At 44.8% G+C, this 16045-nt stretch overlaps 1 protein-coding gene across 2 annotated transcripts in view; it reads left to right on the plus strand.

The window, feature by feature from the left end:
- Positions 1 to 16045, plus strand: part of MYO1C (myosin IC) — a 51197-nt gene that overhangs the window by 21421 nt on the left and 13731 nt on the right. For both annotated transcript variants that reach the window (XR_014493908.1, XM_083375034.1), the window contains exons 24-28: positions 291 to 450; positions 819 to 902; positions 14070 to 14163; positions 14265 to 14320; positions 15297 to 15432. Coding sequence is in view for 1 of the 2 variants with exons in the window: in XM_083375034.1 (XP_083231160.1) it covers positions 291 to 450; positions 819 to 902; positions 14070 to 14163; positions 14265 to 14320; positions 15297 to 15432 (530 nt within the window). In the remaining variant the exon portion in view is untranslated. The remainder of the gene's footprint in view (positions 1 to 290; positions 451 to 818; positions 903 to 14069; positions 14164 to 14264; positions 14321 to 15296; positions 15433 to 16045) is intronic.

Consider the following 16045-nt stretch of genomic DNA (forward strand, 5'->3'; position numbering starts at 1 on the left):
AACCGCCCATTTCCCTCCAAGAGGAACTCTGGGTGGGAGAGGGACTCCCTCCCACTCCTGACCCACTGGGGCTGTTGCCGGGCAACGAGGTGGAAGAAGCAGCGGAGCTCTTAATGCACTTGGCACCTGGCTGGGCTCCTCCTGCCTCCTCCCAGAGACCGGCCTGTGCCGCATTCGCTCTGCCCGAGGCCCCTTGGGGGGAGGCCACTGGTCCCCTGGATTGGGAAGCTGGGGTTCCCGGAGTGGGGGGAGAGGGCAGCAGCTTTCTTGAGCAAGGCTAACCTCAACAGGTTCATCAAAGGCTTCATTTACCGAAATTGCTCCCGCTGCCCCGAGAACGAATACTTCCTGGACTACATCCGTTACTCTTTCCTGATGAACCTGAAGCGCAACCTGCCAAGGACTGTCCTGGATAAGTCCTGGCCAGTGCCTCCGCCCTCCCTGCGAGAGGTAGGTGCCCAGCTGCGTGAAGGGGTGGGGGGGAAAGAAGGCCTCGCAGCCTTGTGGAGGGTTACCCCAAAGGTTGCTGGGTCAGAATGATGGTGGCTTAAGGAGCTTCTTCCCATGAGTGAACAAGCAAACCATGATAAATTGCATTTAATGTACGGACTGCAGCAGCAACAGCACTGCGGTAACTTTGGCAGTCCGTGCCACATGGTGTCTTGCTCACTCGCAGCCTGCAGACCTCAAGCTACCGGTCCTCTGTGTCAGTATGCGCACTCCAGGTAGAGCCTTTCTGGCAAAGCGAGCCCCTCCCTGTTCTCTCCCCGGCCGTGGTCCCTCGATGGTCCTCCCTCAACTGCCTGCTTCTTCTTCAGGCCTCCCAGCTATTGAGGGAACTCTGTATGCAGAACATGGTCTGGAGCTACTGCAAACGGATCAGCCCTGAATGGAAGGTGCAGGTGCGTGGCCACGAGGCCTTCCCCCAGGATCAGGCTGGGCGGAGGATTGTACATCATTCTGACTGGCAGTTTTGTGGGTAGAGGGTCAGCTGTGTACTGAGTTTCATGGATGGTTACTGCAACTCTTGAAATCCAGAGCACACACTGATGAAAGCCAAGGGTATCCCCTGAAGGAACCCAGCATTGCGGCCTGTCAGGAATCTCTGAAGAGTAACAGAATGATAGAGTGGGGAGCAACCTTGGAGGTCATCTAGTCCAACCCCCTGCCCAAGAGGGAGACCCTAGACCAGAGGTAGGCAACCTTGGCTCTTTTATGACTTGTGGACTTCAACTCCCAGAATTCCTGAGCCAGCCATGCTGAGGAGAAATGAAGAGGTTTCCATGCTGAGCCATGCTGGCTCAGGAATTCTGGGAGTTGAAGTCCACAAGTCATAAAAGAGCCAAGGTTGCCTACCCCTGCCCTAGACCATTCTGGACAAATGGCTGTCCAGTCCATCTCTTCTTAAAAATCTCCAAATATGGAGCACCACAATTTCTGGAGGGAAGTCTTTCCCCTGATTGATTCTTCTCACTGTCAGGAAATTCCTCCTTAGTTCCAGGTTACTTCTCTCCTTGCTCTGAGGTACTTTGGAGAATAGGTTGACCCCTCCTCTTCTTTGTGGTAGCCCCTGAGATATTGGAAGACTGCTATTATGTCACCCCTTGTTCTTCTCTTCTTTAGACTAGACCAGGGCTTTTCAACCAGTGGTACGGGTACCACCTGTGGTACATTGGCACCTGGCAGGTGGTACGTGGCCATCCTAGAAAAGTGGTAGCAGGGGAAGAATGAGCTTTCTTTCCAAGCTGAGAATCTCCTTGTACGTAGTCAGATCATCTTTGAAGCCAGCATGTATATTTTCTATTGCGTGTTTTGGAATTGCCCACAATGGTATCTTGCAACTTAACTTATGTCTATACTTCTTCCAAACTCTCAGCAATGCCTGTCTTAGAATATGCACCCTAAACACGTTGTCTACCTTCTTATCATACAACAAATATGCATGCCAGCCAAACAACAAATCGTGGCCCTCAAGATTTAATAACCTCCCTTGCGTCAAATTAATCCAATCACTTATTCCTACTAATGCAGCAGCTTCATAATATAATTTAAAATTAGGCAATTTAAGGCCACCTCTCTCACCAATATCCTGCATAATCTTAAGTTTAACTCGTGGTTTTTTCCCTGCCCATACAAATTTATTGATACCTCGCTGCCATTCCTCCAGATTAGAATCTTTCTTAAGAATCGGTATCATTTGAAATAAAAATAAAAATTTAGGCAGGACATTCATTTTTACTGCTGCAATCCGTCCCAACAAAGACAATTGCAATTTTTCCCAACTCTCCAATTCTTTTTGAATTTTCCCCCATAGTTTTTCATAATTATTTTTATATAGCTTTGTATTAGAGGGCGACAAAATCACCCCCAAATATTTAACCCTTTTAACAATCTCAAATCCAGTTAATCCTTCTAAAAGGGCCTTTTGCGGTGTTGTCGTATTTTTGGCCAAAATTTTTGTTTTTTGTACATTAACCTTAAATCCAGAAACCTTCCCATATTGTGTTATTATCTCCATCAGGTCCACAACAGAGTTCTCTGGCTGGGTCACTGTAACAACCAGATCGTCTGCGAATGCTCTCAATCTGTAGTCCTGATCTCCAATTTGAATCCCCTTAATTTTTTCCGAATTCCGAATTTTAACCAATAATATCTCTAATGTTAACACAAATAACAAGGGCGATAACGGACACCCTTGCCTTGTGCCCTTCTCAATATTACATACTTCTGTCAAGCTATTATTAACTATAATTCGGGCAGTTTGTTTTTGATATAATGCCCTAATCGGTTGTAAAAATTTTTCCCCAAAATCCATTTTATCTAAAACTTTCAACAAAAATTTCCAATTCAATTGATCAAAAGCTTTTTCAGCATCTAAAAAAATTAGCACCGCAGCAATCTGGTTGTTCCTTTCCAAAAACTCTTAACACATCAACTATATGCCTCACATTATTTTTCATTTGCCTACCACTAATAAACCCTGTTTGATCCCCATGAATCACCTGTTGCAGAACCCTCATCAGTCTATTAGCCAAAACCTTAGCAAATATCTTGTAATCTGTATTTAAAAGCGATATCGGTCTATAATTTTTAACTTGAGTAGCATCTTGGTCTTCCTTCGGAATCAAAGAGATAAAAGCTGTTCTCCAAGACGGTGGCACCTTTCCCCCCCTCTGGATTGTCTGGAACAGTTCCTTTAACGGTTTTATCATTTCTAATTGTAAATTTTTGTAATAGGCCGCAGTCAAGCCATCCGTACCTGGTGCTTTATCCACCTTCAATTCCTTAATTGCTGTAAAAATTTCTTCTTCTGTGATCAGTTGATTAATCCCTTCTTTTTGTACTTGCGTAAGAACCGGGATGCTAGCATTTTCCAAATATATATCAATGTCTTTTTCATTAATTTTCTCCTTAGCATATAATTTAGAATAAAAATCCACAAAAGCGTCCTTGATAAGGTCCTGTTGAAACACAACCCTTCCTTTATGTTCAATCTTGTCTATATTAGAAGCCCTTTGTTTTTTCCTCAATCTATAAGCTAACCATCTACCTGGTTTATTAGCGTTGCAAAAAGTATTATGCCTAGCAAACCGCAGATTGGTTGCCACTTGGTCGGCCATTAATTTATCAAATTGTCCTCTTAGCAATTTAATAGCCTCCTTAGTCTTCACATCCTCTGAGTTCAAAATCAAAGCCTTTTCTTTTTCCTTTATTTCATTCTCCAGTTCTTTCCTCCTAGCTTCCACAGCACGTCTATGTTTGTTGTTCATATATATCAACACCCCTCTCATGTATGCCTTGCTAGCATCCCACACCATATCCATAGAAGTACCTTTATTCATATTAATTTCAAAAAAATCCTTCATCCGCTGTTTGCATTCTTCCACATTTCTCTGATTTCTAAACAAATTCTCATTTACGCGCCACGAGCGCCTGTCTCTTTTCTCCTTATCAATCTCTAACCAAACTGGGCTATGATCAGAGATAGTTCTTGCACAAATCTTCACCTTTTTAGTCTTCAAAAAAAAGTCATTAGTCACCAAAATAAAATCAATCCTCGAAAAAGATTGATGTCTAGCAGAATAAAAAGTATAATCCTTTTCCTGCAAGTGTCTCTCACGCCAAATATCTCGCAGTTCCAAGTCATCCTTCATTTCAAAAAAAGGTTTAGGCAGTCTAGCATGACTTGGAATGCGCTTAAAAGCTCCAGCCTTATCCATCTGTACATCCAAAACACCATTCCAGTCCCCCATAAAAATAAAAGATTTATAATCCAACTGGGTAAGCTTTGTATGAAGTAAACTAAAAAAGTCAGCCTGTTGTTGTTGTTGATTAGGGGCATACAGTCCAACTAGAAGCGTCTTTTTGCCTTCTAGCAACAATTCTATCAGTACGTATCTTCCATGCTTGTCTGCTTCAATTAAGTCCGCTGTTATGGCACTTTTAATATAAACAACCACTCCATTTTTCTTATTCATTGCAGAGGCAACAAAGTGCGTACCCAGTCTTGAGTTCAATAAAAACTTTTGGTCCATAATCCTAATATGCGTTTCTTGCAAACATATAACATCTATCTTGAATTGTTTTAAATATTGAAAAACTTTCTTTCTCTTCTGTGGTGAATTTAGTCCATTAACGTTCCAAGTCAAAAATTTAGTTGCCATGCATATCCTCCCAAAGCTCTTGAAGCACTGCTTTGATAGGACTATCTTCTTTAGGCCGTGCTCCTCCCACTGCTTGGCTATGAGTACGTTGTGAAGATTCTGAAGACTTTTGCTGGTCTTGTTCTTTTATTTTCTTTGCTCTTTTTAAAGCAGCACGCGTTACCCTTTGCTCTCTAGGATCATCCAAAGAAGTTATAGCTTGATCTCCTCCAGCACCATTTTCCTCTGTTTCATCCTCTTGATATTCTCCTTCTCCAGATCCCTTTGCAGCTTCCAGAAGTGTTAATGGGGTTGCTTTTAAAACAGTATTGTAGAAATCACGCGCTTGCTTCACAGTAATCAACCGATACCTTTTGCCTTCATACATCACCATCAGCCCGTCTGGAATCTCCCATCTGAACCTTATGTCTCGTTGCTTGAGCTCTTGCACAAGAAATGTAAAGTCCTTCCTTCTCCTTAAAATCTTTGGAGGGATTTCTTTTAAAACCAAGACTTCTTGATCAGCAATCACAACTTTAGCATCATAGGCAGCTTGTATAACTTCATCTCTGATTTCTCTTTTTGCAAAGTAAACCACCACATCTCTAGGCAACTTTCTCTGTCTGGCAATCCATGAGTTTACACGGAACACTTTATCCATAGCTGCTCTTATTTCAGATGCTGGCTGGTTCAATACCACTTCAAAAGCCTCAGAAACCAGCTGCTTTAAATCTTCCTTAATGTTCTCTTTTAAACCTCTGATTCTAACAGCAAACTGCATCTGATAATATTGAGCAAGGCTTAACTCCCTTTCCATTTTGTCTCTTAAATTTTCATTCTCCCGTACTTTAACTTCTAATATTGCATTCTTTTGAGTCAGATCATCCACTTTTTCATCTAAATCTTCCACACATTCCGCCACTTTATGCACTGAAGACAAAATGTCTACCTTCATCACGCTGAACTTCTGTTCCATCCTCTCTTCCATTCTCTCCTCCAGTTTCTCCAATTTCTCCTCCATCTGTGCAAATTTATCACCCATTGATTGATTAATTGATTCCAAAAGTACCTGGGCCTGTTTATCCAAAGCATCTCATAAGTCCTTCGGTGTCAATACATCAGGAGGGTGCAACGCCTGTAATGATGATTGTTGCACCGGAGAAGATCCACCACTCCGAAGAGTTTTAGGGGGAGGTTTAGCCGCCATCTTTTACTTTTCAATTGTGACGCATTTTCACTTAAAGTTTAAAAAGTCCATCAAGCTCGAGAGTATAATAAAATAATCCTCTTCACCTTTTCCTCTTGTACCGCTCTGCCTGCTCCTTTAATCCATAGTCCTTTCTTCAGGCAGGGGTGGTCGCAGACGCCTGGCTCTGCTCCAAGAAATCCGGAGCAGAGACGCTGGCCAGCTGGGAGCAACCCAGGCTTCGGGGGAGTTCAATGCTTCAGCCGCCCAAGCTCCAAGCTCAGGCGGCCCCGGAGAACTTGACCCCTACCTGGGGCCTCACCCCCTCCTCCCGAGGAGGGGGCTTCAAATTCGCCCGAACAGCTGATCGGCGCTGTTTCGGGCGAAAAAACACACAGCTGAGCCGCAGGCAGCCCGGGAAGGCTGTCTCCGTCGCCGCGGAGCCACCGGAAGTCCAACTGATTCATATTTATGACGGTCACAGTGTCCCAGGGTCATGTGAAGTGACCAAAACCTGCTGCAACCACCCAGCAGAGGGAGGTGGGATAAAAACCAAACACCCCCAACCCCCCCTCGCTGCCAATCCTCAACAGAAATGGTCACAACAATGAAAACCTCGGACAGGAGGAAGAGCGCCGCCAGGCGGGTAGGCAGGTGTCTTGCTCGGCTGTGGCTTGGGGGGCACTTTTTTCAGTGCCATTGTAACTTCAAACAGTCACTAAGAGAACTGTTGTAAGTTGAGGACTACCTGTATGTACTTCATCACTTTTTGCCTTTTTTTTTTTTGGTCATCAAGTTTTTGACACCTTGCTAGGCGACTGGTGGTACTCGGATGTTGCCATATATCCTAAAATGGTACAATGGGTGAAAAGGTTGAAAAGCCCTGGACTAGACCTACCCAATTCCAGCAACCGTCCTTCATATGTTTTAGCCTCCAGCCCCCTAATCGTGTTTGTTGCTCTTCTAAGTCTCTCAATATCTTTTTGATTCATGGTAATCAAAATTGGATGCAGTATTCCAAGTGTGGTCTTACTAAAGCAGTATCTAGAGGTACTAATACTTCATGTGGTCTTGATAATATTCCTCTATTGATGCAACCTCGGACTGCATTGGCTGTTTTGACAGCTGTAGCACACTGTTGGCGCACACTCGTCCACTAGAGACTTAGATCCCTCTTTCAGTTACTGCTGTTGAGTCAGGTGCCACCTATTCTATGCCTGGGCATTTGGTTTTCCTTGTCTAAGTGTAAAGCACTGAATTGCATTTTGTTGGATAGGAACCAATGTTTAAGTCAGCCTAGATCCTTCTGAATTGTGAGCCTATCTTCTAATCTAGCTTGGTGTCAGATTTGACGAGTTCCTCTTCTATCCCCTCACCTAAATTGTTTAAGAAGACGTTGGAGTATTGGGCCCAAGACACAACTTTGGGCTATCCCACTGCATACGCTTCTGCATGTAGACGTAGTTCTATTGAGGGTGATTGGTCAGCCAGTTACAAATCCATCTGGTGGTGATGCTGCTTGCCCACATTCTTCTATCTTACCAAGGAGTAAATTGTGGTCCACTTCGTCAGATGCCTTACTGAAGTCCACCGTATTTCACTGGTCCACTAATTTAGTCACTTTCTCAAAAAATGCAATAAGGTTTGTCTGGCTTTATCTGTTTTTGATGAACCCACGTTGACTTCTAGTAATAGCTTTGCTTGCTTTTAGGGGTTTGCAGATCTGTTTTTTTATTATCTTTTCCAGGATCCTTTTAGGTATTGATGTCACGTTGATTGGTCTGTAGTTCCCTGGATCCATTTCCCCCCTGTTTTTGAAGATGAGAATCACATCAGATCTTTTCCAATCCTCTGGTAGTTCCCCATGCTCCAGGATGTTTGAAAGATGTTATTTAGTGGTTCCAAACTCACCTCTGCCAGCTCTTTAGGGCTCTGGGGTGTGATCCATCTGGTCCTGGTGATTTGAACTTGTTTAGAATGGATAGATGTTTTCTTACCATTTTCTTGCCTATTCTGACTTGTATTCCCAGCCTATCACGATACTGCTTTTGGAAGGTTGGACTATTTTTGCCTTTTATGTGAAGACAGATGAAGAGAATGAATTAAGCAGTTCTACTTTCCCCCCGCTACCTGATACCTCCTTGCCATCTTCTCCCATTAGTGGACGATTGTTTCCTTAATCCTTTTTATTGTTTTTTTACATGTTGAAACTTTTTTATTATTATTATTTTGACAGTTGTTGCAAGTTTATTCTGAGCCTTAGATTTCCTGACTTCATCTTTGCAGATTCAGGTTATATGCTGATACTCTGCCTTAGTTATGTGTCTGTTGTTCCATTTTTTTATATATCTTTTTGGTTTTTCCATTTATCAGAGAATTCTTTGTGCAGCCATGCGGGTTTTATCTGGGAACTCTTGTTTTTCTTTTTCAGTGGCATTGTGTTGAACTGGACTATTATAATCTCATTTTCAGAATTACCCAAGCTTTTCCCAACTGGTTCTTTTTGTCATGGGTCTCATTAATGAGACAGTTCAAAGAACACTGCATGATTGTTTATTCTAAAAAAGTCTATAATAATGAGAACGGAGCATTGGCACTCATGGATGGATGCCAGAATCTGAATTCTCCTCCCCTTTACGCATCATATCATACAGAATTTCCCTCCCATAATTACACGTCATGAATCACAGTCACCAATTAGTTTAACACACAAAGTTTCACTTCCCTTCTGAAGTGCAATATCCCTTATCTTCTCAAAACAGCCAGGTTGAATTCCTCCCATGCTTTAGTGATTCAAAGCCAAACAGTTAAAGCAAAAGGCTGCCTCTTATTTTGTCAGATCCTGTAATGTAAACAAAACACAAGTTAGGAGCTGGCTTTTGGTTTGTTGTGGTGCTTCTCATAAAACTTTTTGATAAGTCGCTTTCACATCGCTAGATTTCACCCAAATGGCTTCAGACAATGGGTATCCCTTCGATTGTGCTAGGTACTGCAATTTTCCCTTAAATATTCTAGAGTCAAGAATACATTTCACTTCATAGTGTGTCTGACCCACTACTACGAGGGGTCTGGGTGCCTTCTTAGGGGGAGGTCTTAAAGTGGAGGCCTGAAAAGGTTTCAGTAAGCTACAATGGAAAACCGGGTGAATTTTTCCCTAAAGTCTGGGGAGTTTCAATTCTACTGTGACCAGGTTGATGATTCTCACAATGGGCAAAGGCCTCAAGAATTTTGGTCCTAATTTCTTGCTGGGTAATTTGAAGCGTAAATATTTAGTTGATAGATAAACCTTTTCCCCAACTTGGAATGTTCTTTGGGGAGCCCTCTTTTTATCAGCCTGTTTTTTATAAGTCTTAGAAGTCTTTTTTAACACCATTTTCATGTTTCTCCAAACCTCTTCCCACCCCCTCACCCACTGATCAAGTGTCTGGGAAGCGGAGGGCACCTGAGGGTAGTCAGGCATTGGGCTGAACTCTTTCCCTGTGGCTACTCTGAAAGGCACGCAGCCAGTGCTGCTGTGAACAGAATTATTGTAGGCCACCTCAGCGAAAGGGAGGAGGTCGGTCCAGTTTGTCTGTTGGTAGGAAACATAGCATCTGAGATATTGCTCCACCATTCTGTTAGCGGATTCTGCAGCCCCATTGGTAGCTGGATGAAAAGCAGATGATAAGCCTTGAGATGATCCAATTAATTTAAGGAAATTCCTCCAAAATTTCACTGAGAACTGCACTCCTCTATCTGAAATTATTCGCTTAGGGGCGCCATGCAGTCGGTAGATATGTTTCAGGAACAATTTAGTCAGTTGTTGTGCAAATGGGAGTCCTTTACAGGTGATAAAATGAGCCTGCTTCGAAAACAGATCCATCACGGTCCAGTTGACAGTATTTCCTCTACTTTCGAGTAGGTCTACAGTAAAGTCCATAGCTATTTCTTCCCATGGTTGAGAAGAGTCTTCCACCGGCTGCAGTAGCCCAGGGGTTTTCCCTGGAATTCTTTTCATGGTGGCACATATGGTACAACTCCTGACATAGTTTTCTACATCTCATTTTAGCCCCGGCCACCAAAATTGCCAGTGGATGTGGTGTAGAGTTTTTAAATATCCGAAGTGTCCAGCCTGTTTTACATCATGTCTCTGTTTAAGGGCATTGAGATGGAGGGCTTCAGGTAGATACAACTCCCCCTCCTTGTATGCCAAACCATTCTTGCATGTTAGGGAGGTTTGATTATCTTTGAACCATTGATCGGTGAGTTCTCATTTTATCTTCTTCGCTCCCAGGTCATCAAGATTAGGGGTTCTGTGAGGTGTGAGTTGTGTCGCAGGTTGTGAACTGGGGATAATTGCCTCGTAGACCTCTTCGCGTTCGCTTTTGTACTGTGGCAATTTGGATAGCGCATCAGCTAGGAAGTTTTTTCTTCCTGGTAATGTACTTTAGAGTAAAATTAAACTTAAAACAGTTAAAGTACTGTGCCCATTGCACTTGCTTTGGGAACAATTTGCGGGGAGTTTTTAGTGCCTCTAAATTTTTGTGATCTGTCCATACTTCAAAAGGCCCCTTGCTCCCTTCTAAATAGTGTCGCCAGTTTAATAGCCCCCACCTAATTGCGAAGGCCTCCTTCTCCAAGACTGTCCATCTCCTCTCGCCTTCGTGTAGGTACAAGATTGCAGGACCCCACTTTTATTCTTTTTCAGTAACACAGCTCCGACTGCTACATCGCTGACGTCTGCTTGAATTACGAAGGGCTCCCCTGGGCAGGGGTGCTTTAGAACCAGTTCAGCCGCAAATATTCTTTTTAAATTCTCAAAAGCTTTCTGACAACTCATACTCCATGCTAGTGGGTGGCCAGGTCGCGGTTTCCCCCCTCTCTTGCCCGTATTGAGTAGTTCTGTAAGGGGTAGAGCAAAAGAGGGAATGAATTGAAGGTAGAAGTTGACAAACCCTAGGAAGCTCTGGAGCTGTTTGCTAGTCTTTGGGAACTGCCATTCAATTATAGCTTTCACTTTGGCTGGGTCCATTTCAATGCCCTTGTTGGAAATTCTACAGCCAAGATAATCTAATCGGGTTTGGTGAAATTCACATTTCAACAATTTGACATAAAGTTTGGCATTCAATAATTAACAGTTCTCTGACCAGTCTTATGTGGTCAGTCATATTCGTACTGTATATCAGAATGTCATCAAGATACACCAGAACCCCTTTGTATAAATGATCATGTAGGATCTCATTAATCAACTGCATAAATACGGCTGGGACCTCTTGCAATCCAAATGGCATGACTTTGAATTGGTAGCTTCTCAAGGGGCAGTTGAAGGCCATTTTCCACTCATCCCCATCCTTTATTCTCACCCGGTAATATGCCTCTCTCAGGTCTAACTTAGTGAAGACACTCCCCTTCACCAGGTGGGTTAGTAAGTCTTTCAGGAGGGGGAGAGGATATTTATTTTCCACACTCACGGCGTTAAGGTTCTTGTAGTCTACACAAGAGACGAAGAGACCCTTTTTTTTTTTCTTTGAACAACACAGGGCTCCCACAGTAGACTTGGCCCGTTCGATGAATCCCCTCGCTAGGTTTGTATCCACATATCACTGCATCTCCTCCATTTCAAGGGGGGACATAGTATATATTCTTGGTCGTGGAAGTTTGGCCCCCAGCAACAGTTCAATGGAACAATCATTGGGCCGGTGAGGAGGCAAAGTATCACATTCTTTCTCACTAAATGCCTCTGCTAGGTCCTGGTACTCACTGGGGATGAGTGGCTGGCTTGGTGGCCGTGAGGCAGCCATGTGCGCTTGCTCATTGGGTGGGCTAAAATTCCCTATAACATCTGTTGAATCAATGGGGGGATCGGGCCCTATAGGTAGTTTCACAGTTCTCATTCCTTTCTCCCACCAGATAAACGGCTTCCATTTGTCCAACCAGGCTAATCCTAAGATCACAGTCCCAGTCATTTTTGGGGCCACCAGGAAGCGAATAAATTCCCAGGGCTCACCTGTTTCTAGGCGTAGGGGCTCCGTTAATTGCATGACTGAAGTCCCTCCCATCAAGGAGCCATCGGCTTTCTTGAACCTCACAGGTTTGTAGAGCAGTTTTGCTCGTATGCCCAGTTTCATGGCAAATGGCAAGCTAATGATGCATTGGAAGCATCCAGAAACAACCAGCACCTTTAAATCTACCTGCGTACCCAATTTAGGGATTATGAGCTTGGCAGGTAGTAAAAAAGGTGGGACATGTCGGCTTACCATCGGGTCATTCTCTCCTTCGTCGTCGCTGTCGAAAAAGGGTAGAACTGCGGTGGATCCAACCTGAGTTCTGGCGTCCTGCCGTGTGGGGGATGTGACCTGGGCAACAGGTTCCTGCATCATCCGGTTGGATTTCTCTCCCATTAGCCACTGTGCAGGTTTCTTTCTCACTGTTGGTCGTGGTCTGTTCTGCTGTTGAGAGTAGGGGACTGGGCATTTCACTGCTTGATTTTTTTAAAAAAAAATTAATTCCATTTATATCCCGCCCTTCTCTGAAGACTCAGGTCGGCTTACAAACTTAGCAGTCCACACCGGAAACACTTAATTGCTGGGCCTACAGGTGGCCTGGGTCTTTTAGCCATCACAGTAGCTGGAGATTTTCGTGGGGGTGATTGCCATTTGGGTTGTTCTGAGCTCGGCTCTACTTCAGGTGGGAGAGGCTTCTTATAGCGGGCAAGCTGAACATCTAATCTTACCGCTGCCCGGTACCATTCTTGCAGCTGGTCAGGTAGAGCTCGGTATATGCAGACCTGAGAAAGGTGGTCGTCCAACCCTTCCCTGAAATGATGAATTATGGATTGCTCAGGCCATCTCCCTATCCGACTGGCTATATTTTGCGAACCTCCTGCACATACTCCAGGGCAGGCTGGCCAGCTTGTTTTATCTTGTGGATTTGTTCTTCTGTTTTGAGGGCAATGGATGGGTCCTCAAATCTCTCTCTCAGCCCTAGGAGGAAGAGGTCGTCCTCCAATTCAGGAACTTGCTCATTATATAAATTGTTTGATCATTCGGATGCTTCTCCCTCTAGGCTGGACGCAATCACATAGACCATAGCACCTGGGTCTGGATAGAGATAGGCCCAGAGATTCAAATGAGAGCGTACTTGGTTTAGGAAAAAAATCAGTTTCTATGGGTCCCCATCGAAGGTTGCTCTGAAGGGTGGGACCATCATTGATTGCTGGGGCCCCAACTGCTGCTGGCCCCACTGGTCCTGCTGTATGTTCAGGGGTTGCACGTTTGGGCCCTGCTGCTGCCACCCTTACTGTTGTTGTCCTCCCACCAGCTACTGATCTCCAGGCTTCTGCACCACTCCTAGCTGTTGCAAGAGTTCTATTAGCTGTGGCAAGCTCAGAGGTTGTTGGCCTTTCACTTATTTATTTATTTATTTATTTTGTGGGGGTTCCCCAACCTCCCATTGCTGCAGAGGCCCCAGGCTGGGGTCCTCTGTCTCTGTGGGTCTAGAGGGCCTGGCAGGGGACTCCTGGGGCTGGCAGGCTCTTCTGGTCTGCAGACAGGATTTTCCACTCACCCAAATTCTCAGTGGCAGATAGTCTGGTAGCTCTCCACCATTATGCTTTTGAAGACTCTGGCAGTGCAGTCTCGAGGCATCTGTAGTCTCTGCTGGAGTGGTTCCAGTCTGACGACCAGATAGGTTCACTTAGCTGCTGAGGTTTGGAGATCTGCCCAAACTCATCTTCCCACAGCAAGCCGTCTATTACTCCCTCCTCTGAGGTTTCATCAGCAGCCAGGCTTCCTCTTCTCATGATGAAGATTCTTCCCTGACTCTTTGCCAGCTTCTCTCCCTTACTAGAGACAGCAGCGGGGGCTCAGGACCCCCCAGGATGTTTGAAAGAAAGTACATTCTGGCATGATGTTATGGTTCCAATTAATGAGACAGATCAAAGAACGGAGCATCAGTACTCATGGATGGATGCCAGAATCTGAATTCTCCTCCCCTTTACACATCATACCATACAGAATTTCCCTCCCATAATTACACATCATGAATTACATTCACCAATTAGTTTAACACACAAAGTTTCACTTCCCTTCTGAAGTGCACTATCCCTTATCTTCTCAAAACATCCGGGTTGATTTCCTCCCGCACTTTAGTGATTTAAAGCCAAACAGTTAAAGCAAAAGGCTGCCTCTTATATTGTCAGTGCAAAAACATGTCATAGTTTGCAGCATTGACACTTTTCTCTTTATCTAATTCCCCTGCAGCTCGAGCAGAAGGTGGTGGCCAGTGAGATATTTAAGGGGAAAAAGGACAATTACCCCCAAAGTGTTCCTAGGCTTTTCCTCAATACTCGTCTTGGTAAGTGCTGTTTAATCTGGCCAAATTTTACTTTTCTAGTAAGTCACTCCTAACTTCTTTTTTTTCCCCTTTCCCTTTTTCCCTTGGGTGGGGAATTACAGGTAATGAAGAGATAAATGCCAAAATCCTTCAGGTACTGGGAAATGAGGCGCCTAAGGTGAGTATCCACCTGTTCTTTCCCTCTTGTCAATGGGGAGGGGAACAGATGTTGCAATGCTTTGCCAGTGCAGTTTCTGCTGGGGGTTGGCCGACATCCAGGCTAACTTTTTTGGATAAGCAAGAGTGACCAAGGGTCCAGAAAAAAAATAATCCTATTAAGTTTTTATCACCTTAAAGATTTGCAAGGTATACCATTATGTAAGATATAATCTACTTTGTATTATTTTGATATCGGGTCATGTATACACGTGTGGTTGAGCTGGGAATAACCCTAGCTCTTTATTTTACATAAATAACCAAAGACATCAAACATACCAAAGCCTCCTTCTTCCTATTTACCTCACGATAGCCCTGTGAGGTGGGTTGGCCTGAGAGTGAGTGGCCCAAAGTCATCTAGCCAGCTTCCATGCAGGACTAGAACTCACTGTCTCCTGGTTTCTAGCTGGGTGCCTTGCCCACTAGACCCAACTGCTTCAGTATTTGTAGGTAGAGGAAGAATGAAAGGATATCGAACAGTGAAATGCAGGGGAGATAAAATGCAGAAAGTGCAGGCTTGGGCTTAAGAGACAGTGGCCACTCTCAAAAGGTTGGTCACTGATCACCCAGACAAAACTCCAAAGGCAGTGAAATTGCACTTTTTAATAGATTCCAAGGTAGCTCTTTATGATCTGAAGATGTCCTGTGAACCTCAAAGTAGAATTGGGCCTGCCACCTTTTGTTTTGTTTGCATATTTGTTGCTTTTCCTGATGTCAGAGTTCTCTTGGTCCTTTATACAAATGAAAGCAGTTTGGAGAGAGGCTTCGGCTTCCTGGGCCCAGATGATCTAACTATAGCTCTTTGTCTTCCTAACGTTTGACACGTGTTCGAGGTGGCCAAGATTCTTGATTATCTCGGGGCAGAAACTCTATACCTTTTGGGAAACACTGTTTTAAGGCCCCCAGGGAAAGTGTTTCATGCTCTTCCACCCTTTCAGTACGCCGTTCCTGTGATCAAGTATGACCGCAAAGGCTACAAGGCCCGTGCCCGGCAGCTGCTGCTCACCCCGGATGCGGCTGTGCTGGCCGAAGAGTCCAAAATCAAGCAGCAAATCGACTACGGCAACCTCACAGGTAGGGAAGCGACCCCTTCTGAAACAGCAAGTCTCCTCCCCTCTCGCGTCTGAACTTAGACACAGATGAGCATCTGGCCTGAACTGGGGTCAGAGAGGATGGGGCAGCAGCAGGAGAAGGAGGAGGCAGCAGGAGGCATCAGAAGGAGGCAGGAGGTAGGAGGAGGCAGCAGGAAGTAGAAGGAGGCAGCAGGAGGAGGCAGGAGGCAGCAGGAGGCAGCAGCAGGAGGAGGCAGGAGGCAGCTTCTGTCTCTCCATTGGATCAGACTGGGGGGGAGGGGGAGGGGGAGAGTCCTGGAGCCTGGCACCGATGCGGAGCACAGCCTGGGAAAGAGGGGCCAGGACCTCTGCCCTGGTCCAGTTGGCTTTGGCTGTATTTCCCCCGCCCCACAGGCTTAACTGGGACAGGAGGGCTTCAGAGATCCCTCACATTGAGCCTCCATTTTACATTTGGCTGCCCAGAATTAAATTCACCAGTCCATCATAAGGCTTATTCTGGCATTCCTGGTCCTCCTAGCAAAAGAGCTGAAGGGAAAGAGCAGCTGAAAAAAGGAGCCTTTCCTGTACGAGGCCTTCCAGTTGCAAACAGATCTCCCCAATGCTGCTAGTGCCAG

Source organism: Vipera ursinii (genome assembly GCF_947247035.1).
Source record: "Vipera ursinii genome assembly, chromosome: 1".
In the NCBI taxonomy this organism is placed as follows: Eukaryota; Metazoa; Chordata; class Lepidosauria; order Squamata; family Viperidae; genus Vipera; species Vipera ursinii.